The sequence below is a fragment of the Heloderma suspectum genome, chromosome 2 (assembly GCF_057233095.1).
Source record: "Heloderma suspectum isolate Gila_16-S chromosome 2, 16-S_ref, whole genome shotgun sequence".
Taxonomy (NCBI): Eukaryota; Metazoa; Chordata; class Lepidosauria; order Squamata; family Helodermatidae; genus Heloderma; species Heloderma suspectum.
In genome coordinates this window covers 397070647-397095134 of record NC_139459.1, presented here as the reverse complement: position 1 = coordinate 397095134, position 24488 = coordinate 397070647, and the positions used below count along the sequence as shown (strand labels likewise).

Here is a 24488-nt window from a genome sequence, read left to right as displayed (position 1 = left end):
GTCCCCTCCCTCACCCTTTATTGTTCCATGTTATTCAAGGCTCACACATCATTGTTGCTGTGACCACCGTACCTTACTTGCTTGAGTAGAACTCAAGGAGTCCTTCCCAGCTCCTGTCACGTTCTGTTTAATGGGATGGTGGGGACTGGCTGAATCTGCTAGGAAAAGTCCCATGAGGAAAATCTTCCTAATATGCTAGTTTCCAAGTGGAAATAACCCCCAAATGAGCTGTGCTGGTGGAGGGAGAGAGGGAGTACACTACTAAGGACGCCTGGGCTTCTCATTAGTCCCATTGACTATTATTACATGAAAAAACATGAAGAAAAACACACACATGCTAAATAAAATGGAGCTTCAAAGGAAAATAGTTTCCCACCCACTCCAAGCAAGAAGAACAGAAATTCATCAGTGTTTTTGGTGACAAGCCTTTCATCTCTTCAGGAATTGTGGCTAAAACAAAGGTCACCAAGACATTTGTGAACATCACTTTTGTTTAAGAGGAAAGTTTTGTGTGTGCTTTGTAATTAAACTGCTCTTATTCCCTCAGACCTTCACCAGTCTTCCAGAGAATTTCAGGGATTGTGAAATGAGCCATTCTTTCTGGTACCTGAAAAATTCAGAAAGATTGGTTGAACTGTTTCAATTTAATAAACTTTAGAATGATGCCACGCCCCCAATAAACACTGAACATGGTGGAACCCATGACCTAGGGAGGTGGTGGGCTCTCCCACACTGGAGGCATTCAAGATGAGGCTGGACAGCCATCTGTCGGGGATGCTCTGACTTGAACTCCTGCATTGAGCAGGGGGTTGGACTCAGTGGCCGTGTAGGCCCCTTCCAACCCTTCTATTCTATGATTCTATGAATCTTCAGTTTACAGGGAAGCCTTAATGAAGGAACCACAACTGTGGTATCTTTAATAACATTTTATTATATATGTAGAAGTTAACAAAGGAGCCGGAGGGTGCAATCCTATGGGGATAGTTGGCCGCTTCCAAACTCAGAGGCGGCTGACTGTCCAATGCAGGGTGGGTGGAGCACAGAGGATCATCCCCTCCACACTTTAGCCGCCCTGCATTTGTGGCTAGACAGTGGATTTTGGCCATCCAGCTGGGGCATGTTGGGGGAGGGGGGAGGCCAGACGGTGAATAGGAAGCATCATAATGATGCTTCTGTAGTCTCCTCCCCTCCCTGCCCCCAGGAACACCCCCTTTTCACCTGTTTCACACTGCTCTTACGAGCGCGGTTTCAGGGACAAACCACACTGCCTACGAGGAGGCCAGGGAGGGGGCAGGCAGTGAGGTTTCTGGGAACCGAACTCGGAGCCCTGGCTCCAAGCTTGGTTCCCAGAAACCAAAAAATCCTATGGCCGTCTAGGCAGTGTCTAGCAGTCGTAGGATTACGCCCTTAATTTTTTATCACTCTGCTGTCGGGTGCATTGATGAACCTGTAAGAAATTCAGCTCTCATTTTAAACCAAATGTTTCAAGGTGTTTTTTTTTTTAATTCAAAAATTATTTATAACACCCAAGAAAGTATCACGTGATCACACGTGAGAGGGCCTTCTCTGCGGTAGCCGCACACCTTTGGAACAAGCTGCCATCACAGGTCCGCCATGCTCCGTCATGGCAGACTTTTAAGAAGGCCTTGAAAACATATTATTTGCCTTTGGCCTTCTCTTGATATGACTGCTATTGTTGCTGTTACAGCTGTTAATATGGTTGCTGGTTTTATTTTTGGCTTTTATTGTTTTTATCTTTTTATCACTTTTAATATTTTAACTGTTCTTATGTATTTTATTGCTGTAAGCTGCCTTGGGAGGGTTTCTGTCCTGAAAGGAGGCCAATAAATATTTTAAATAAATAAATACATACATTAAATGTAACAGATGTTGAAGAGAATACAATGCAACAAATAGATTTGCCCACCTGGTTAAACCAGCCGGGCCATAAAATGGCATCCTGGTCAATGGTAAATGTGACGTCTGAGGATCCGTCTCTCTTGAGACTCCCAACATTCTCTATAAGAACGGAGTTATTGGGAAGTTTCACAGAGTACAAGATGTCAAAGTCAGCAGCCAGCTCTCCGTTCTTATCCAAATACACTCCATCCATAGAGGAATTGTAAAACTGGAAGTTTCCTAGGAAAGGGTGAAGCTAGAAGTGCAGAGAAAACACCAGCATTGAGAAGGTGATTATTTCGACTTCCGGTAAGGAGCCATGTCATCCTGGCAGTGACTTGCGGGGCTCTGCAGGTCGCTTCTTTCAAACAGCTGTGAAAAGGTTGAGAAACATTTCCCCCCCCCCCTGGAAAATAAAGGGGAAGCCTGCAGTAACATCCGGATGAAATCTTAGAGGAACAGCTGCCTTTGTGGAGGATGCAAAGGGGCTCAAAACTAGGGTCAGTCGCTGGAGATAAACACCTACTGAAATGCTGTTTTGAAACTCTTCATTAATTAAGAGAATATAAGGAGGGCGTGCTCCAATCTTAGATACCATTTGGAAGTTTAAGCTACCAGCAAGCACCACTTGCACAGCAAAAAGCAAAAATATGGCAGTTGTATAAATCTAACCTGAATTAAAATCAACGAGTTGCAGACTTTTACAAAGTAAATTTAGCTCAAGAGGTCTTTTCAAAAGAAGAAAAAAGAAAGAGTACTAAGACTATTTACATTTTTGAATAATTATTACAGTCTAATTAACTTTCTATTTCTTTAAATCATTGTTTGAAGGTTTTAAAGTTTGAATTTATATGGTTGAAAGTTATAGAATAGAATCATAGAATAGTAGGGTTGGAAGGGCCATCGAGTCCAACCCCATGCTTTTGTCCATTTGCTTTTATCTTCTGCATGACCTTGAGAAAGCCACGAAGTCAAAATAAATAAATCTTTGGCAGAAAGCCAGGAATAGGCTGGGACAAGATCAACTTGTGGGCTGATAGAGTGAAATTTAGAAAAGAAGGAGTAAAGAAGTAAAGGAGTAAAGGAGGAGTATTGCTGACACCTGTTGGATGTTAAAAATCAGCAGCTTATGAAACATCTTTCTTCTTTTCATGTTCTTTTTTATTTTTATCTCTTTTTCTCCTTTTGATAATGAGGAGAACTCTTTTTGCATTGGAGGATCGATAACTTCCTGGATATCCAGATAGATTAATTTATAAAGGAAGTAATGAAGAAAATAATTGAATGAGTGCTATGAATTTGGATAAATCAGCAAAGGATATCAGAACAACTCATAGTAGAGCGAACACCTGGGAGATGCCTACAGAACAACTAAGTAGAAATACAAAATCCAGGAAAGACTCCTTAAAAGAGACTCTGATGGGAGCTACGAAATTATCAGTGAAAGCAACATCCATAAGCAAGGAAGAGGTACCTGAGCAGAAGCAAGATATACAAAAGATGGCCTTGGATGAACAAACACAGAATATTATAGATGCTATAAGCAAAAAGATGGAGGCTTTTGAACTACGCATAGAACAAAGGATGGGCAGTTTTGAACAATATAGAACAAAGGATGGGCACCTTTGAACAACATATAGAAAAATGGATGGAAAGGCAAGTATTGGAAGTAAAGGAGAAGGCACAAAGGAAGAATTGAGACAAGAATTTAAGAAATTAGATGATGCATTAAATCAAAGAACAGAAGAATTTAAAATAATGACAAACAGAGTGGAAGTACTGGAAAATAATGCAGAAATTGTAACTATGGAGTTAGAATGTGAGCAGGATACCTTCACTTGGTTTGAGCTTAAAGACAAGGAATGCTTGTTACATTTTAGAGGGGTCGCGGAAAGTTACAGCAGGGCAGAACCTGACCTCAGAACGGAATTGGTAAAGATTATAGCAGCCTTTTTGTGTAAAGAAGAGAAAATCATGGAAATGGAAATAGATTGAGCTTATAGACTGAATTCGACATATGCAAAAACAAAAGGTCTACCCAGAGATATTATTGTCCATTTTGTAAAGAAAACTACAAGGGATTCAATTTTCTCTAGCAGCACTAAAAAACTAAATTGAAGATGGTGGGCAAAGAGATTATTGTCATGAAAGAAAGTCCTGGAAGATTTTTGAGGAAAAGGAGAGACTATGCATTTTTAACCACAACCCACAATCCTGAGACAGAAAAAGGTCACGTTTAGATGGGACTTCCCAGAAGGTGTGGTCTTCCCTTACAGAGAACAGAGATTTAAGTTGGACTCAGTTCAAAAAGCAAAGAGTTCCTTCGAACTTATGGAAAAGATTGGACAGACCTACAACCTGATGTACAAGAAGAGGACAGCACTCAGGGTGCAGCAGGTAGAAATTAAGCATGTACCTTAATCTTATATTTTTTTTAAAAAAATGGATTATAAATTTTAACTTGGAACATTAATGAGGCAAATGCTCCTCAAAAGAGAAACAAAATATTTTATTATTTACAAAAATTGAAACAAGGTATAATGCGCTTACAAGAAATTCATTTTAAGAAAGAAGATACCAAATATTTAATTAATAAAAAATTAGGTGAAGAATTTATAACTGCAAGCCGAAAAAAGAAAAATGGAGTAGTTTTATATATTAACCCACATTTGGGACAGGAATTGGTATTGTCAGATGAACAAGGTTGTTTTGTGGGAGTTAAAATTACACTGAATGGTGTATCAGCATTGATTTTAGGGGTTGATGCACCTAATGACCAGAATTTTATGAGGATCTCTTGTCCAAACGCGTGGATCTAACTTTTGACAGTAGGTGTTTAATGGGAGATTGGAATGGAATGATTCCACCTCAAATTGATAGAATATTGGAGAAAAAAATAAAGAGTAATCAAAGGAAATTACCTAAAAGTTTTTTTGAATTGATGGACAATTTGGCCTTAGTAGATGTATGGAGAGATAAAAATGGAAACTCAAAAGAATATACATATTTTTCAGAAAGACATAAATCTTTTTCAAGGATTGATATGATTTTGACAACTAAAGAGCTTGCTACAAATATTGGCAAAATACAAGTTCTACCAAGATCATTTTTGGACCATAACCCTATATCTATGTCATATGTGAAAAGAAGCACTACTTTTAGAAGGAGATTGAATGAAATAATATTTCAAAATAAAAGTATTGTGGATGACACTAAAAAGAAATTGAGAGAATTTTTTGAATTGAATTTGGACAAGGGAACAAATATCCGAACAGTATGGGATGCAAGTAAGGCCTATATGAGAGGTTGTTTTATACAACAAAATATGCAACTGAAAAAGAAAAGAGAAGAGAAGGTACAAAATATTCTAAAACAGATAAAGGAGAAAGAACAATTTCTAAAGAAAAAAATGGGAAAGGCAAGTGTCCTCCGACAGATTAAATTACTCCAACAACAATTGTCGATGTTAACAGTTCAAGACATGCAAAAAAATTAAACTTTGTAAAACAAAGAAATTTTGAACTTGCTAGTAAACCAGGAAGATGGTTGGCCTATAAACTTAGAAAGGAAAAAGAAAACAATTGTGAAAATAAGCAAAAGTGGATTAGAATTAACCAATAATGTGGCAGTTCAGAAAACCTTTTATCAATATTATTCAAAGTTGTATAAAGGACAGGATATCTCCCCAGAATTAATGGATAAATATATTCATAAACAAAATTTACCAAAAATTACTAAGGAACAGAACCAAATGATGAATGGCCCAATAACAGTAAACGAAATGGTGGAAGCAATAAAAAAATTAAATTGGGAAAAACTCTGGGACCAGATGGAATATCAGGATTATATTATAAGACGTGTGAAGAAGAAATTCTACAATGGTTGAAAAATATGATGAACTGTATTTTAGAAAAGGGGGAGATCCCAGAAACATGGAAAACAGCATATATAACATTAATATCTAAAGAAGGACAGGATTTAACCTCGACAAAAAATTACAGACCAATCTCATTATTAAACAATGACTGTAAGATATTTGCTACAATTTTGGCAGAAAGGCTCAAGAAATAGAAGTTTGTATCTGAGGACCAAAGTGGTTTCTTACCAATGATAGATGAGAGAGAATGTAAGAATGGTCTTGAATGTGGTGGAATATCTGGAAAAACACCCAGAAAAACAGGCAGCTCTGATCTTTTTAGATGCAGAGAAAGCATTTGATAATCTCAACTGGAAATTTTTAATTAAGACTTCAGAAGAACTGGGCTTTGGAGAAAACTTTGTAAAATGGGTGAAGTCGGTATATACTCAAAAGGGTCAAATAATTATAAATGGGGATTTGACTAAACCTTGTGAGATACAGAGAGGAACAAGACAAGGCTGCCCATTGTCACTGCTATTGTTTACATTGGTTTTAGAATTATTGAACAGAGATATAAGACAAGATGATCGAATTACAGGAATAAAGATTAAAAAGGAGAAATAAAAGTTGTAGGCTTTTGCCCATGACTTGGTGTTTATGTTGGAAGAACCTTTCAAGGGAATTGAAATTTTAATGAAAAAATTAAAAGAATTTGGAGCAGTGGCAGGGTTCAAAGTTAATAAACAGAAACAAAAATTTTAACAAAGAATGTTCAAGAAGAAAAAAAGGTGAGGGATAAGACTGGCTTCCAAATTGAAAAGGAAGTAAAATATTTGGGAGTCTTCTTGACAAATCTAAATCGTATGCTTTTTCAAAATAACTATGTTAAAGTGTGGAATGAAATTAAACAAGACCTATTAAAATGGGAAAAATTACAACTATCACTTTAGGGAAGAATTGCAACGATCAAAAGGAATGTATTACCTAGTTATTTTTGTTTCAAATGATACCCATTATTACATTGGATTTACCTTTTAAGCAGTGGCCGAGAGATAAAACGAAGTTTATATGGCAAGCAAAAAAACCAAGAGTTAAAATAAAAATTTTACAAGATGCAAAGGAAAGAGGTGGCTTGGGATTATCAGATTTTAAAACCTATTTTTCTGCCTGCTGCTTGATGTGGATGAAGGAATGGGTGACGCTGAAAATAGAAGACTTTTAGAACTAGAAGGATATGAATTGAGACATGGATGGCATGGTTATTTGTGGTATGATAAAACAAAAGTGAATGGAGATTTTAATAATCATTATATAAGAAGGGCTGTATTAAGAATTTGGAATAAATATAAATTAAGGCTCTATCAAAAAATACCATGTTGGATATCCTCACTAGAAGCAATGCAAAGAAGAGAATTTGATAGCACGCATTTATTTATTTATTTATTAAATTTATTAATCGCCCATCTGACTGGTCACCCAGCCACTCTGGGCGATGTACAACCCACCATAAAACAATTTAAAACAATAAAATTTTACCATAAATTTTTTAAAATACCCTAACCCACCCCAAATGCCTGCCTCAACAACCACGTTTTTAATGCACAACGGAAGCTCATTAAAGAGGGGGCATGACGGAGTTCCCTAGGGAGGGAGTTCCACAGAGTGGGGGCCACCACAGAAAAGGCCCTCTCCTTCGTCCCCACCAGTCTAGCTGTCCTGGCTGATGGGACAGAGAGAAGGCCATCCGAGGCTGATCTTGTTAAGCGGCCTGTCTGGTGTTGCTGGAGGCGCTCCTTAAGATAGGCTGGGCCGGAACCATATAGGGTTTTAAAGGTCAAAACCAACACCTTGAATTTGGCCCGGAAAACAACTGGTAACCAGTGCAACTCCTTCAGCACTGGAATGATGTGATCTCGCCGGCGGCTGCCTTTAATCAGGCGAGCCGCCACGTTCTGTACCAGCTGCAGCTTCCGAACCGTCTTCAAGGGTAACCCCACGTAGAGCGCATTACAGTAGTCTAAACGAGAGGAGACCAGGGCATGTACTACCGATGGGAGCAGATGGTCGAGAAGGAAGGGGCGCAGCCACCGTATCAGATGGAGTTGATACAGCGCTGTCCGGCTCACAGCTGACACCTGAGCCTCCATGGACAGCTGGGAGTCCAAAATGACCCCCAGGCTGCGGACCTGGTCTTTCAAGGGTAGCCGTACCCCATTCAACACTAGGTCAACATCACCCAGCCTCCTCTTGTCTCCCACCAAAAGTACCTCGGTCTTGTCAGGGTTCAGCTTCAAATTATTCCTCCCCATCCAGCCACTCACCGTCTCCAGACATTTGGACAGGGATTCTACGGCCAACCTTGGTGAAGATTTGAATGAGAGGTAGAGCTGCGTGTCATCCGCATATTGATGACACTGCACCCCAAACCTCCTGATGATAGCCCCCAGATGATAGCCCCTAGGCTTCACATAGATGTTAAATAGCATCGGGGAGAGGATGGAACCCTGTGGCACCCCACAAGTAAGTGGCCACGGGTCCGAAACCTCCTCTCCCAGTGCTACCCTCTGGTACCTGCCGGAGAGGAAGGACCGGAACCACCGCAATACAGTGTCTCCAATGCCCAACCCCTCCAGGCGGTCCAGGAGGATACCGTGGTCAACGGTATCAAAAGCCACTGAGAGGTCGAGGAGAACAAGGAAGGAGCATTCACCCCTATCCAGAGCCCTCCTCATATCATCCACCAAGGTGACCAAGGCCGTTTCTGTCCCATGCCCAGACCTGAAGACCGACTGAAATGGGCCTAGATAATCAGTTTCTTCCAAGTGTGCCTTCAACTGCACCGCCACCACCCGCTCAATCACCTTGCCCAAAAATGGCAGATTTGAGACTGGGCGAAAGTTGTTCAGAACTTGAGGATCCAAGGAGGGCTTCTTTAAGAGCGGTCTTATCACTGCCTCCTTGAGGGCTGATGGCATCACTCCCTTCTCAAGGGAGGCGTTCACCACCGCCTTGATCCCCTCACCCAGTCTCTCTCTGCAGCTCATAATGAGCCAAGATGGGCAAGGATCAAGTAAGCAGGTGGTCGGCCTTACAGATGAAAGCACCTTGTCCACTTCATCAGGAGGAAGAAGCTGGAACCGATCCCACAAAACCGGTTTGCCACAGGCCGCCTCTTGGTCACTAACTGTATCCACAGTGTGCAGAGTAACACACCTAATCTGATCAATTTTATCTGCAAAGTGCCTTGCCAAAGCCTCACAGGAGGCCTTGGAATGCTCCAGTGGTTCTGGAGCCACAGGACCGACCAGGCTCCGGACCATTTGGAACAGCCTCCTGGGGCAGCACTCTGCAGACATGATGGAGGCAGCATAATATTCCTTTTTTGCTTCCTTCACCGCCACGTGATAGGCTGAAGATACAGCTCTAGCCCGTGTCTGATTGTCTTTGGAGCGAGACTTCCGCCACTGGCACTCTAGCCGTCTCACCTCCTGTTTCAGAGCTCGTAACCGGGGATTGAACCCCGGTGCAGTCCGAGCCCTGTTCAGGGGGAGAGGGTGTTTCGGAGCCACCCGATCTAATGCCCCAGTGATTGCAGCATTCCAGCCACCCACCAGGGTCTCGACCGAGTGGCCGTTGGCATGCCCCAGAGAATCCCCAAGCGCATTCAGGAATCCATTTGGATCCATAAGACGCCTGGGGCGGACCATTTTAATGGGTCCTCCACCCCTGCGGAGGGGTTGTGGAACCGAGAAGTCCAACATCACCAGATAGTGATCTGACCATGACAAGGGGGTGGTGGATATACCCCCGACTTCCAGATCACTCCCCGCTTCTCCAGAAACAAACACAAGGTCTAGTGCATGACCGGCTACATGGGTGGGCTCAGTTAGAATATGGTGCAGCTTCCAGGAGGCCATGGTCTCCATGAAGTCCCGAGGTGCTCCTGTGAGGATGGCCTCCGAATGTACATTGAAGTCCCCCAACACCAGTAAGTTAGGGGACTGTACACGCACATCAGAGACCACCTCAAGCACCTCAAGCATAAATGGATAAGATATAGTGATTTACTGGAACTGTCACAAGGGGAATATAAGTTAAAATCAAGGGAAAACTTATTGGAAGAAGGTCATGTATGTCAGTGGTTTTCGTATTTGCAAATTAAAGAAAGGTTTAAAATAGATGAGAAAAATGGTGGATTTGAACAAATAGAATCTGAGTTTGAAACAGTGCTGTGTACAAATGATGAAGACATTATTGCTAAACTGTATAAATTACTGTTACAGTATGAGACAGAAGATGAACAAGTAAAAGATTGTATGATAAAATGAGCACGAAATGTTGGTCATAATATATCAATGGAAGAGTGGGAAAGTATGTGGGGAAAAGATTTAAAATTTACTTTATGTACAAGTCTTAACGAGAATTTGTATAAGATGATGTATAGATGGTATATGTCACCATTTAAGTTGTCTAAAATGTATAAAGGTGTTTCTGGAAAATGATGGAAAAGTGAAGATCAAGAGGGAACGTTTTATTATTTATGGTGGACTTGTAAAAAATCTAAAACGTTTTGGAAACGAATACAGTCTTTAGCTCAAAGAATATTAAAGTCTACTATAGAATTAAAGCCGGAAACTTTTTCATTGGGACTAACAGATAAACACGTAAAAGAGAAGGGGGGAACCCTCTTTCTCTGCCTGACAACGGCTGCAAGGTAGGGGTGGACGAAAGTCACTTACCTGTCGTCGAAGGCCGTTTGCGGTGGGGGGGAGGCGCTTCGCTGCTCCCCCCGCGAAGTTCAGGCCGGGGGGGGAGGCTTCCCGCCTCGCCCGGCCGAAATTCAGGCCGGGGAGGAGGCGCCTCGCCTCGCCCGGCCGCGAACGCGAAAGTAAAAAAAAAAACAAACGCCCCCTGATAGGCTACGTGACGATTCACGTAGCCTATCACGGCTAGATCTGTAAAGTCAGCCGTGATAGGCTACGTGAATCGTCACGTAGCCTATCACGGGTGACTTTAAAAAAAAAAGCGCGTACGCGAATGGCGGCCCCCATAGGGAGTCGCCATTCGCGTTCCTTATTTAGTCGCTGTAGTCTACGTAAATGTTTACGTAGACTACGGCGAAAATAAGGGCAATGCAAATAGCGTTGCCCTTATTTTCGCCGTAGTCTACGTAAACATTTACATAGACTACAGCGACCAAATAAGGAACGGGAATGGCGGCTCCCTATGGGGGCCACCATTATCCGTACACTCTTTTTTTTTTTTTTTTTTAAAGTCACCCGTGATAGGCTACGTGACGATTCACGTAGCCTATCATGGCTGACTTTGCAAATCTAGCCGTGATAGGCTACGTTAATCGTCATGTAGCCTATCAGGGGACGTTTTTTTTTTCTTTCTTTCATTGCAATGGCGGCGGCGGCAGCTGGTCGAAAGACCGGCTGCCGCTCCCGCCTCGCTCGAACACCTGCCGAACCGCCGGCCGGACCAGCCACCGGGAGGGACATTCGTCAAAGGTAAGTCCCATCCCGGGGGGGGGGGGTGCGGGGGCGGGGGGGGTGCAGAGGATTTCTCCCCGAAACTTGTTCGGGGGGCCGAACATGTTGGCGCTCGGCCCCCCGAAGTTTCGGGGAGAAATTCTCCGCCATCCCTACTGAAAGGTTATTGTATGCACAAAAGTGGAAGAATGAAACAATACCGACTGTGAGCGAGTGGATCATGAAAATGATGGAGCTGGCAGAGAGGGCAAAACGTACTGTTATAATTAAAGAAGGATCAACAACTAAATTTATGTAAGATTGGAAACCTTTTATAGAATTTGTACAAGAAATAGAGAAAAATGATATCTATCTATGTAGATTTTGAACATTGAGATGGCTAATTCTCGTTGTTGTTGTTGTTGTTAAAATTAGGAGATAAATGAGATAAAGTCTGTGAACTCAATGTATGATATACAGCTAAGAGAAGAACTAGAGAATAATAATGAGCATTTGTTGTGTAAGGGGAGCCAAAGGTAGATTTCTTACGATCTTAAGAGATATTTTAGTGTATGTGTATTGTGTGTTTATGTTGTGTTATGTTTTTCTTTTTTAAAAAAAAATATATAAAAAAAAGAGAGAAGGTGATTATTTCCACCCTGTTCTTGGATTCATGGCTGCTGCATATAGGGGAGACATATGGAGAGATGCAGTGTTTTTTACTTTTTATTTTCATGTTCAGTATGTACTTGAGGTCAAATGCTGCAGCCCCTTTTTCTGCAAAACCATTTTTGCACTGTAAAGATAATTCCAGATGCATTATGTAGATGCAGATGGGTCTTTTCAGGCAATAGATTTTGGGCAAGACTATTAAAGGGCCAGAAATGCTCAGTTATGCACTGTATTTTCATTGTGTATATATGTGGTGGGGAAGGAGCGATTTGGATTTTCTGTATCAGGCAATAAATGGTATTTTGTTTATTCGGTCAGTCGCTTCCGACTCTTCGTGACTTCATGGACCAGCCCACGCCAGAGCTTCCTGTCGGCCGTCGCCACCCCCAGCTCCCCCAAGGTTGAGTCCCTCACCTCCAGAATATCATCCATCCATCTTGCCCTTGGTCGGCCCCTCTTCCTTTTGCCTTCCACTTTCCCTAGCATCAGCATCTTCTCCAGGGTCTCTTCTCATGATGTGGCCAAAGGACTTCAGTTTTGCCTTTCATATTCCCTCAAGTGAGCAGTCTGGCTTTATTTCCTGGAGGATGGACTGGTTTGATCTTCTTGCAGTCCAAGGCACTCTCAGAATTTTCCTCCAGCACCACAGTTCAAAAGCATCTATCTTCCTTCGCTCAGCCTTCCTTATGGTCCAGCTCTCGCAGCCGTAGGTTACTACGGGGAATCGCATTGCTTTAACTATGTGGACCTTTGTTGCCAGTGTGATGTCTCTGCTCTTAACTATTTTATCAAGATTTGTCATTCATTCATTCATTCATTCATTTCCCCCCTCCATTCATTAAATGTGTTATTTCCTACTCCAAAAGCACTCTCTAAGAAACTAACCGAAAACGGAGACAAAAATCCAGGTGCTTTGCTAGGCACTCAAAAGATTCTAGGCCCAGGCCCAGGTTTTGATTTGATTGTATGAGGATGTCCTGGCTTTTCTCTCTGCTGCTAGTTTTTATTTTATTTTTTGTTTTGTTTTATTTCAGTGTTTGTGTTCTATGTTTTTAATGCATTGTACCCTGATCAGTGAACTTTAATTATGGGGTGGTTTAAAAGTACAGTAAATAAAATTAAAAAATGAATGCATTTGACATATACATATATATATGCAAATTTAGAAATAATTACTAGGATGTATTTAAATTTCACAGAAGGGAAAGTTCACCAAATAATTCCCCATCCAAAGCATCTGAAGCAAAAGTTTCCTTTGGCACCAATGGAGCTTTCCCCCTAGCTTTTACTGCCAGGTGTGTGTGTGTGTGTGTGTGTGTGTGTGTGTGTGTGTTTGGGGGGATGATTTTAGGGGTGACAGCATTCAAGGGAGAGACCATTAACCCTTTCCTCCCAAACTGTGAACCTACCCCTGGCAATCTGCCATGCATGGCAATTTAAGCATAGAAAAACACTTGCAATAGCACCAATGAAAGTGTGTGTTCCCTAAGATACATTGTCACGCATGGTGCGTGTGTGTGTGTGTGCGTGTGCGTGTGTGTGTGATTGTTATCTACTGGGGAATACTGCAGTACATCAGGAGTAGAGGATTGACTCTTTCCTCCTCAGCTGTGATCCCCCATTGAAAATCCCCCCTGCCCCCTAATAGCAGTTAAGCTGGGGGGGGGGGCACGTTTATTGGCCCACATGAATACTCAGTCCTCTGTGAAATAGTTCTGGGCCCATGGAAAATACATTTGGGGTCAGGGGCCAGGCCTGGCAATTCACCATAATCACTTTAAGAAAATAAATGGAAAAATCCATTATCAATATAGCAATTAAATCAATATAAAATCAATATAAATATAAGTCAGCATAATAAATATATCGAATAACATATCAATCGAATACTAACAGTGTCCATCCACAATACATTGATCGAACGCTCACATATTCTTCCCAACACTACCACCCAGAGTGAACATCACAAAAACAACCCTCAGCAGCTGGGCCATCACAAATGTCCAGATTCCTGGGACAATAAATTTGAATTCGCCTAATAGTGAATTGACTGCCGGCAGTGCCAGGCGAACCTCCTAATGGAGAGTGTTCCGTAAACATGTGGCTACCACAGAAAAGGCCCTTTCCCAAACTGCCACCCGCCCGAGCTTCTCCCGGAGGGGGCACAGAGAGGTGCAGACCTCGTGTGCTCACTTCAGTGTCCTGGTAAGTTCATATGGCGGGAGGGGGTCCCTGAGGTATTGGCATCCTGAGCCATTTTGGGCTTCATCGGATACAACTAGCCCTTTGAATGTGGCCTGGAAATAAATTAGCAACCACAGCAGGCAAGCCATGAGTAGACTTGTACACAGGGCAGGCATCCATTCTTGTGTGGACACCCTTTTACCCAGGGCTTCTACGATAGCACCATTTAAGCTTTTCCAGAAAAAGGGGGCAGTGGGTGGCGGAAGCCTGATGTCAGCAGAACCAGGTGGCCCCCAGAGCGGCAGTCCAGTCAGGAGGAGGAAGACATGAGACAGAGCCCATGAAACTTGACCTGTCCTCTCTTGAAATGGGGGTGGCGGTGGGGAGAGGGGCTACAGTGGTGGAGCTTAGAACATGGGCACCAGCAGATGCAAAGATGCTCCCGCTGAGGATGAGGGGAGTCCACCTTGCCTCAGGAGTATCTAATGTCTACCTCACCTCACCACTGCTTCCAAAAGCTTTTCAGAGTCTAACTGTAATTTGCAAGGGAACCACCTCTGAGGAAAGAAGTAATACCTGCCTTGGCTGAATGCTTCCCCTTTCCAGTCTGCCTCCACCCACCGGCACCCTCCGCTTGGATCTGGATGAGTAGGCAGCATTTAAGGCATGTGCAATGGCCTCGACGGTGTTGTAAATGCTGTAGGTGTCTTGGAACACGCTTCTTTCAAGGAGATGCCGAGGTAAACCTGCTAGGTTCTCTTCCACGCCGCATCGTGTCCGGCCTTTCACGGATAATGCATGTGTTAAATAAAGACAGTGAAGTCCATCTCCCTTAACTGGACCAAAAGCAAGAAAAGTGGAAACTGGCATATTATGGCGTTTTGTTCTTTTTTTTGTCCGGATAAAAAAAGATAAATAACCATGGAGGTGCTGGTGGGTACGACGGTATGGGAAAGCCAGGGTCAAACTGGAGTATGGTAAAGCTATTGTGACCCATAGTTTCCCAGAAATAGGTTTCCAGACTTCGTTAACTATATATTTCACAATCAATACATCACCCTCTGATTGAGTTGTCCCATAGTAAACAAATACATTGACTCCTTGAACAGAATGCAAAGACTTCAATAGCTGCACTATGGCGAAATTATTTGAAAGAACAGACAGTTGTGAGGCAGTTTCTGAGAAGGTCACACAAATGCCATTCTTAATGAGCACAGGTGTAAAGGTGTTGATGAACCATTCTCCACTGTCATTGTCTGGAGCAAAGATACCGATCCACGTCCACCTGAAATGCAGGAGCAGTTTGACAATCCCCAGGTACTGGGGTTCTTCTTCTGGGACCATCCGGTAGACAAAAGGGAACAGGGTTTTGTCACGAACATGACTAACAGGAGTGTAATTGATCTAGTAAGGAAAGGAAGAGATGGAGTTCAGGGCAAAGCAGACATATTATTGATTGATGGATAATTGTTTACAATTATCACATTGCCTGCCATTCGGATGGACAAATTGTCTGCAGATGGAGAGCTATAAGCAACAGGGACTCTACAGGGAGCAGAGATTTGTCCTCACCATCAGTGGTAACAGAGTAGGAATGGGGCCAGAACTCAAGGTCCTGACTCAGTACAGTTAACGGCAGATCCCTCAACCCAGCACCTCTTGCTTCCCAGAAGCAGGTGGGGGCAAGACCATTAAATCTAGTGTCTAAAATTATGTAAGTTCCTCAGCATTTCACCTTTGTAGGAGTGAGGAGAAACCATTCCCATATATCAGAGAAACTAATTGTCTCCCAGGAGGACGAATTAGAGACGTGACTGAAAGGTTGCCTGCACTCATAAAGCCCACTGACAGGTATCCCTTTCTTCTCATCCATGTGGGAACAAATGATACCGCCAAGCGGAGCTACGAAGAGATCACATCAGACTTTGAAGCTTTGGGAAGGAAACTCAAGAACTTTGGGGCCCAGATAGTTTTCTCATCCATCCTTCCAGTAGTTAGAAGAGGGATAGAAAGGGAACGAAAAATACTCCGGGTGAATGACTGGCCACGAAGATGGTGCTGACGAGAGAGATTTGGATTCTGGGACCATGGGCTATACTTCCTGGAAGATGGGCTGTTGGCAAGGGACAGGTTGCACCTCACAAAGGATGGGAATAATGTGTTTGGCCACAGCATGAAGAACTTCATCAGGAGGGCTTTAAACTGAACCCTACTGGGAAGGGAGATGTAATGTTGGGGTAACAATGGACGTAGGCACATGCACTGCAACGGAGAGAACAGCTCTGACAGTGCCCAATAATAGTCTTCAGACACATGTAGGAAGAAAGCCAGACTATGAAGTACATGGTCTTCGATGTCTATATACTAATGCCCAGAGTATGGGAAACAAACAGAATGAACTTGAACTCTTAATACAGGAGGCAAATTATGACTTGATAGGTATAACTGAGACTTGGTGGGATGACTCTCATGACTGGAATACAGCAATTGAAGGATAGAACTTGTTCAAAAAGAACAGGAGGAACAGAAAGGGAGGTGGGGTTGCACTGTATGTGAAAAATACATATCTCTGCACAGAAATACAGGACGATGAGCTTGGTAGCCCCATCGAGAGCATCTGGATCAAAATAAGTGGAGCAAAGAATAAAAGGAACCTGGTGGTCGGAGTCTACTACCGGCCACCCAATCAAGAAGAAGACAAGGATGAAATTTTTGAAAAGCAAATAGCCAGTGTTTTAAGGAAGCATGATGTAGTAGCAATGGGCGACTTCAATTTCCCTGATATTTGTTGGGAGACAAATTCTGCAAACATGGCCCCTCCAGGAAATTCCTGACTTGGGTGGCAGATAACTTCCTCCTACAGAAAGTAGAGGAAGGAACCAGAGGATCGGCTATCCTTGACTTCATCCTAACTAACAGAGATGACTTAGTGGATAAAATAGCAGTTACAGGAACTCTGGGGGAAAGCAACCATGTTGTACTTGAGTTCTTGGTTCTAAGGTAAGCAAAAGCTGAGTGTAGTCAAACCCTGGATTTTAGGAAAGCTGATTTTAATAAACTCAGAACAATGATCAGTAAGGTCCCATGGCAAGCGACACTAACAAGAAAAGGAGTCCAAGATGGGTGGGAGCTTTTAAAAAAGGAAATTCTCAAGGCACAATCACAAACAATTGCAACAAGAAGAAAAGGTGGAAGACAACAGAAGAAGCCAATGTGGCTTCACAAAAAGCTTAGGGATGACCTGAAAACAAAAAAGGACACATATAGGAAGTGGAAAGAAGGCCAAGTAACAAAGGAAGAGTACAGGCAGGTAGCACAGAAGTGCAGGGATGGCGTCAGGAAGGCTAAAGCTGAGAACGAGCTGAGGTTAGCGACGAATGCTAAAAACAACAAAAAGGCTTTCTTCAGCTACATGCATAGTAAAAGGCAGAGGAAAGAAATGGTTGTTCAGCTATTAAATAAGGATGGCAAAATGATAACAGATGACAAAGAAAAGGCAGAGGTGCTCAATTCCTACTTTGGCTCAGTCTTCTCCCAAAAGAGGGTCTATGACCCCCCTGGCAAAGGCAAAGTACAGGCTGAAGGAGCAGGATTGCAGCTTGAGATCGATAGGCATATGGTCAAGGAACACCTAATTCCTTTGAATGAGTTCAGATCTCCAAGGCCAGATGAACGGCATCCTAGAGTCATAAAGGAACTGGCAGAAGAACTCTCAGAACCGCTGTCTATTCTCTTTGAGAAATCATGGAGGACGGGGGAAGTGCCAGATGACTGGAGGAGGGCTAATGTTGTCCCTATCTTCAAAAAGGAGAGACCTGGGAACTACAGACCAGTCAGTCTGACACCAATTCCAGGGAAAATTCTGGAGCAGATGATAAAGCAATCCATCTGGAAGCAACTTGAAAACAATGCAGTGATTACTAGAAGCCAACATGGATTTGTCAAAAACAAGTCCTGCCAGACGAATCTGATCTCATTTTTTGATCAAGTAACCTCCCTTGTAGACCGTGGGAATGCTGTAGACATCATATACCTCTACTTCAGCAAAGCTTTCGACAAAGTGCCCCATGATATCCTGATGAGCAAACTAGCTCAAAGTGGGCTAGATGAAACAACGATCTGGTGGATCCACAGTTGGCTACAGAATCGGACTCAAAGAGTGCTTATCAATGGGACCTTCTCAAACTGGGGAGAGGTAATGAGTGGGGTACTGCAGGGCTCAGTCCTGGGCCCAGTACTCTTCAACATTTTGATTAATGACTTGGAGGAGGAGGTGCAGGGAATGCTGATCAAATTTTGCAGATGACACAAAATTGGGCGGGATAGCTAATACTTTGGAAGACAGAACCAAATTCAAAGTGATCTGGATAGACTGGAGTGCTAGGCAGAAAACAACAGAATGACATTTAATAGGGATAAATGCCAAGTTCTTCACCTAGGAAAAAGAAACCAAATGCACAGTTACAAGACGGGCAATACGTGGCTCAACAACACTACAAGCGATAAAGGTCTTGGAATTGTTGTCGATCACAAGCTGAATATGAGCCAACAATGTGATGTGGCTGCAAAAAAGGCAAATGCTATTTTGGGCTGCATTAATAGAAGCATAGCTTCCAAATCCCGGGAAGTACCAGTTCCCCTCTACTCAGCACTGGTTAGGCCTCATCTGGAGTACTGTGTCCAGTTCTGGGCACCACACTTGAAGAAGGATGCAGACAAACTGGAGAGGCTTCAGAGGAGGGCAACAAAGATGATCAGGGGACTGGAAACAAAGTCCTATGAAGACAGACTGAAAGAACTGGGCATGTTTAGCCTTGTGAAGAGAAGACTGAGGGGAGATATGATAACACTCTTCAAGTTTATTAAGGGAAGGAAAAATGGAGAAGGGAAAGGGAGAGATGGCAGGCTGTACGGGAAATTACAAGCAAGATGACAAAGCACTCTTCAAGTACTTGAAAGGTTGTCACAGAGAAGGCCAGGATCTCTTCTTGATCATCCCAGAGTGCAGGACACGGAATAATGGGCTCAAATGACAGGAAGCCAGATTCCGGCTGAATGTCAGGAAAAACTGGGTTGGACTCGATGGCCTTGTAGGCCCCTTCCAACCCTTCTATTTTATGATTCGATGATTCTATAATTGGGTATACTCAGATGAAACCTTACTGCTGAAGTGCCATGAAACTGGACCCCAAGCCCTCATGCTCAGAGAATCCTGGCCCTTTTACCTGAGATGGAGAAGCTGGGGAAGTAATGGGACAGGGACAGGACTCAGTTACAAAACTTCCCCAGGACCCAGGACTCCAGAAAGATCCAAGCGCTTGGTCCTCCTGCAACCAGAGGAGGTCCTATTGCCATCCTTAGACTCTGAGGACTCTGGCCGTGAAGACACTAGTATGCCACAGCCATTCCCACATTCTGACTGACTGAGTCTGTTAAAACAGACCAGGCCCCTTTAACAAACAAAGCCTCGGTCAACACAGAGGCAGGACCAACCAGCTGAAAGAAAGCCAAACTCCTACTTAAGGCTCAGTCTTAATCTGCTGCTGCTTGTTGGATCTACATAAAGACAACCCTGTGTGGCTTCCAGCCCCAGCTGGACCTTTCCATGGGGCTGATCTATTCCAATGTTGCTTCCCTGTGAAACCTCACCTGCCCAGACCCCTCCTAAAGGTCTAACCCATAGTAGAACCCTGCAGCTCAGCCTCAGGCTAAAAGAGCTCCCAGGGACTTGAAGCTCTTTCCACAACTGAAGCAGTGTAGGTCTTTGACAGGATCCATATCCTCAAATTGTACAGAAGGAGAGAAATCTGAGCTCTGCCTTTGATGTGCTCTTTTTCCCCACAGTACACTGCAAGGAAATGTTAGGGCCTTGCCTCTATATCTATCTCCCTTTCCTTTTAAAACAAATGTCTCTTCAAACTATGGTATTCCTACTTTAGTTTGGGAAACCCTGTAGTCAAAGTGCCAAGGAAACCAACTGCTTTCATCTAAAATGGATGGGATGGTCCTAGAGGAACCACTAATACGTTGCTAAACAAAAGTGATTTCCGTTTCCTCTTTGATGAAGCTTCTGGAAAATAAGCTCACAGACATATACATGGGATAGGGAATCTCTTTAGGCCCAAGGGAAAAAAATGACTCAAGACAAGCATGCCAGGGCTGCATACCAGCGATGATTAGGGCCTGAGCTGATCTACTGAGCTAAAGCTCCACAGAGGGCCCCATGGGATGCCAGGCTATGTGGCTGGGATTATGCATGGGGTTGAGTGGGAGGAAAAGGTGCCTGTTGAGGGTCAGAAGTGATATCCAAGCCCCCATCAGGACCTTCTCTTCTGCCTGTTTCTGTGGCTGTGGGGTTAATTGTGCTGCTTGGCTAAGCACACGGTGTGAATTCTCTTCCAAGCCCCTCTTCCATCCAGCATCCAACAGTATTATTGTCAGATAATCCCCTATAATAGAGGTGGGCAGAAGGTAGATTACAGTCTATGGGTAGATTTCTGGGTAATTTGCTGTAGATCAGTAATGGTTTCTCACCCGCAATTCTCTAACAATAGTAATAACAAAAGACATTCCCCCCTAAATTAGGTTGATCCCAAAGAAGGCTTGGGGAAAATCCAAGAGTGGATTTCTGTTTGAAAGGACTTGGATCTGGTACTCATGAGAGTACCAGAGGTCCTGGGCTTGGCACATGCTCAGAGGCAACCCGCTATTTTATGCTTAGCATATGACTGCCACGTGAGCCACTGCTTTTCACCTGGATCAAGCTGGTGAACTTTTAGGTTCTAGTAAAAACTAAAGTAGATTCTGCCTGGCTGAAGGCTGCACATCCCTGCCTTACGGGGCCATGTGGAGACTGCATTTCTATCTCCCTGGGGTGGAATTTGAGGTCCCGCTTCATTCCCCATCACAGTGTTCTTTGCCTCTAAGCTACTGGGAAGCTCACGGAGTTGCCACTCGTGAATTCCCTATTGTAGCTTGCAAAAGTCTCCCTCTCTTCCAACAAGGAACCGATACAACTATGCGCCATGGAGTGCTCTGATGACTCCCTTGTGGAACCTTTGTTCTCACAGTACAAAAAGCCCCTTCCCGGCACGCTGCCATGGGTTGTCCACCCAGGCCTTCTAGCCACTGGAATATGGGACTGAGTGACCATCACTGGAATGGCAGCCCTTCCTTCTCTGTAAGACCAGTGGCATTTCCCTTGGCCAAAGGGTGATGCTTTGCAGGCTGCCTGTGTTCGCGCAGTCATACCTGGGGGATTTTGTAGATGCCCAACATAGTTGAAATGTGGATGGAGGTGTCTGAGTCGGCCCCTTCCATAAAAACCAGCAGCTTGTTCTGTCTCCCGCAGTTGTAGTTTGGAACATTTGCCTGCCCGGGAGAGATCAGATCCACCATGGCATCGTAAGTCATTCTTGCATCGTAATAGTTCTCATTGACGTTGTAGCCCAGGGTGATGTTGGGGAGCAGCCTGGGATTCTGATTGATCTCCTCAATTGCTATCAGGAAGGACAGGAGGTTCCAGTATGAACTTTGAGGCCCTCTCCTGCCACAAGATGTACATCATCATGTCATTCTCTGTTCAACCAAAGATGTCAAATTCCTGTTTTTGCAATACAAATCTTTGAATGTTACTAAAGGGAAGATCTAAGGGTCAGCACATATCTATGCACACAAACCCCGGAGGCCATATTACAACAGTTTTAAAGTCTTTACATTGGCTGCCAATTGGTTTCCAGGCAAAATACACAGTGCTGGTTCTTACCTTTAAGGCCTTGCATGGTCTAGGTCCAAGGTACTGTAGGGAGCGCCTTCTCCACTACGTCACAGTCCGCCGCCTAAGGTCCTCTGAGGGCTCTCTGCTGCGGTTGCCTAATGTGAGACTGGCAGCCACACGCAAGGGGACCTTTTCCTTTGCCACCCCTCAGTTGTGGAATGGCCAAATGCCCCTGCTGACCTCTTTGAAGGTTTTTCAGCAGGCATGAAAGACTCTATTATTCCGGCAGGCCTTCCCTTTCTAGAACTCTTGTTCCTTTTGCTGACTGTTATATACTGTTTTTATGCTGTATTGATTTTACCGTTGGGTTTTGTCATTAAATTGTGTTTAATTTTGTATGCTGCCTGGATTATTTTCATAGAATCATAGAATAGTAGGGTTGGAAGGGGCCCATAAGACCATCGAGTCCAACCCCCTGCTCAATGCAGGAATCCAAGTCAGAGCATCCCTGACAGGTGGCTGTCCAGCCTCGTCTTGAATGCCTCCAGTGTGGGAGAGCCCACCACCTCCCTAGGTCATTGGTTCCATTGTCATATTGCTCTAACAGTCAGTCTACTCTGCGCAGGAGACAGGCATCAACGTTTCCTTCAGATAGATAGATAGATAGATAGATAGATAGATAGATAGATAGACAGACAGAAAGACAGACAGACAGACAGAAAGACAGAAAGACAGAAAGACAGAAAGACAGAAAGACAGAAATAGATTTGCCATTCAGTAAGCCTTCAGACGTGCGATAGTATGATGCTGCATGGAGATATTTTTGTTTACAAAAGGAACCCAAAAGCAACCTGCTGATTTTTTCAGGAGTAAGCCTCATTGAAAAAAAAGTGTTTTACTTCTGAGTAGACATGGTTATCTATGCCAGCTGGTCGTTCCTTGAGTCAAAGAAATGAAAAAGGAGAAAGAAGAGAACTGCCCCCTTCGTATCTGAAGGGGTGGAGATACAAGATAGCATTTCGACCCCCCCAACCCCACCCTGATGTACAGAGTAGGAAGAAGCTGAAGGTTAACTCTTTCCATTCCTTCATTCTGCCTAAGAGTGGAGATTTAAAACAACAGGCGTGCCCTCGCCCCTTCCCCTGCTCCTGTGCTTGTGAAATGCGATGGAAGACACCCTGCCAAACACCACCACCACCACCAAGGAGCCAACGACGCCAAAGAGCTCCAGGAACCCCACCCACAGGGAGGTGGCGGGAAGGATAGGTGCCGGAATGCGGCTCCTTCCAATGCCCCTTCGCTGCCCCCTTTGCTGGCTTTCTCAGCTCTGCTCCTAACATCTGAGTACGTTTATAAAGCAGCGATTACAACTTTCCCTTCCTCCTAACAAGACTCTTCAACCCCTTCTCTCTGCTCATTGCTGTTATGGAAAAGGGCAACCCCCCCCCCCGGTCTTTGCTCCCCTCTGCTCCTTACATCTGAGGAGACATGTTTACAAAACCCCGATCATTTGCTCCTATGCAAGTCTGGGAAAGCGCTTATGAGTGCAACTTTCCTTCCTCCTCTCTGATCTTTTCACCTGTAAGCCTGGGAGAATGGCTTCCCATCCCTTCTCTCTGCTCCTTACATGTGAGTAGACATGTTTAGCCAACACCTCTTTCTCAGCGATTAGTGGCTTGCTACCCGCCCCGATCTTCCTTGCCATGAATGGATGTGGCGGGAAAAGGAACAAAAGAAAAGGGGCACCCCACCTACAGCAATGCAACATCAACCCACCCACCCCAACACATATAGTAAGCTGCATTTAATTCAGGGATATGGGGCACACTCCACTGGAACTTCATGGAAGCTGGGCCAAAGGAAAAATGTGGCACAAAACACCTTTGCAAACAATGCACATTTTCAGCTAGAAAGGACAGGTTTGCTGTGGTGTGGTAACAACATCATGTGTGATGGACGACTGTGAGCTATAGTAGCACCAGGGTAATGCTCCCATGAAGATGGGTCCCTGCACTCTGATCCTGGAGAGAGAGGGTGCACAACCAGGAAATGATGTGGCATCGCTTCAGAAGGAGGTGGTGGCTTTCCTGGTGCTCACCTGCCCCGTGATCAGTAAAGATGTTGTACCATGTCAGAAATTGTGCTTATGTACAACTTACCCTCTAGGTACCCAACATCTTTTCTTGGCCTTGCAAGCCTGATCCAGATGGGGAGGGTGGAGTGCCTGGGAACAGCAGAGTTGTATGACCACATGAAGCATCTAGATCTACGGTATTGCTAGAGGAATCCTCCTGTGGGTTGACCCATCCCAGTTTGTTTGTGAGATCCATAGCTAGCAGCATGGGTGGAAGAGTGAGAGGGAGCCCTCTTCTAGCAATACGGCTAGATGTGCCATAAGGCAATAGTTATGATAAAGATAATTACTTACCAAGGAAAACTAATTTGGGGAGGGCTCCGGAAATAGACTCGTCCAAATCGAGTGTGTTCTGTAGATACAACACCAGTAATGAGGTGGTCTCCTGGCTTGTAAAAATTCAGGGCATCTGGATCATCCCTGATCAAGTTCAGTGGGCATTTTGCCTTCAGCGTCCCAGAGGCTGCCCAGGGTAGAAACAGCAGCAGCAGAAGCAGCAGCAGCAGCATCATTCTGGGTCTGCCTGCTCTAGTCCCTGCAGCTGTGACT

General features: G+C 44.0%; 1 protein-coding gene across 1 annotated transcript in view; it reads right to left on the bottom strand.

The window, feature by feature from the left end:
- LOC146356563 (vomeronasal type-2 receptor 26-like) overlaps window positions 1-22896 on the bottom strand; it is a 32955-nt gene extending 10059 nt beyond the window's left edge. Inside the window, exons 1-5 of the mRNA XM_084830186.1 lie at window positions 22844-22896; window positions 21340-21634; window positions 15360-15492; window positions 14710-14870; window positions 1928-2155 (exon numbers count right to left, since the gene is read on the bottom strand). Of these exons, the coding sequence (XP_084686312.1) occupies window positions 1928-2155; window positions 14710-14870; window positions 15360-15492; window positions 21340-21634; window positions 22844-22896 (870 nt within the window). The remainder of the gene's footprint in view (window positions 1-1927; window positions 2156-14709; window positions 14871-15359; window positions 15493-21339; window positions 21635-22843) is intronic.
- Between the last annotated feature and the right edge of the window lie 1592 nt (window positions 22897-24488).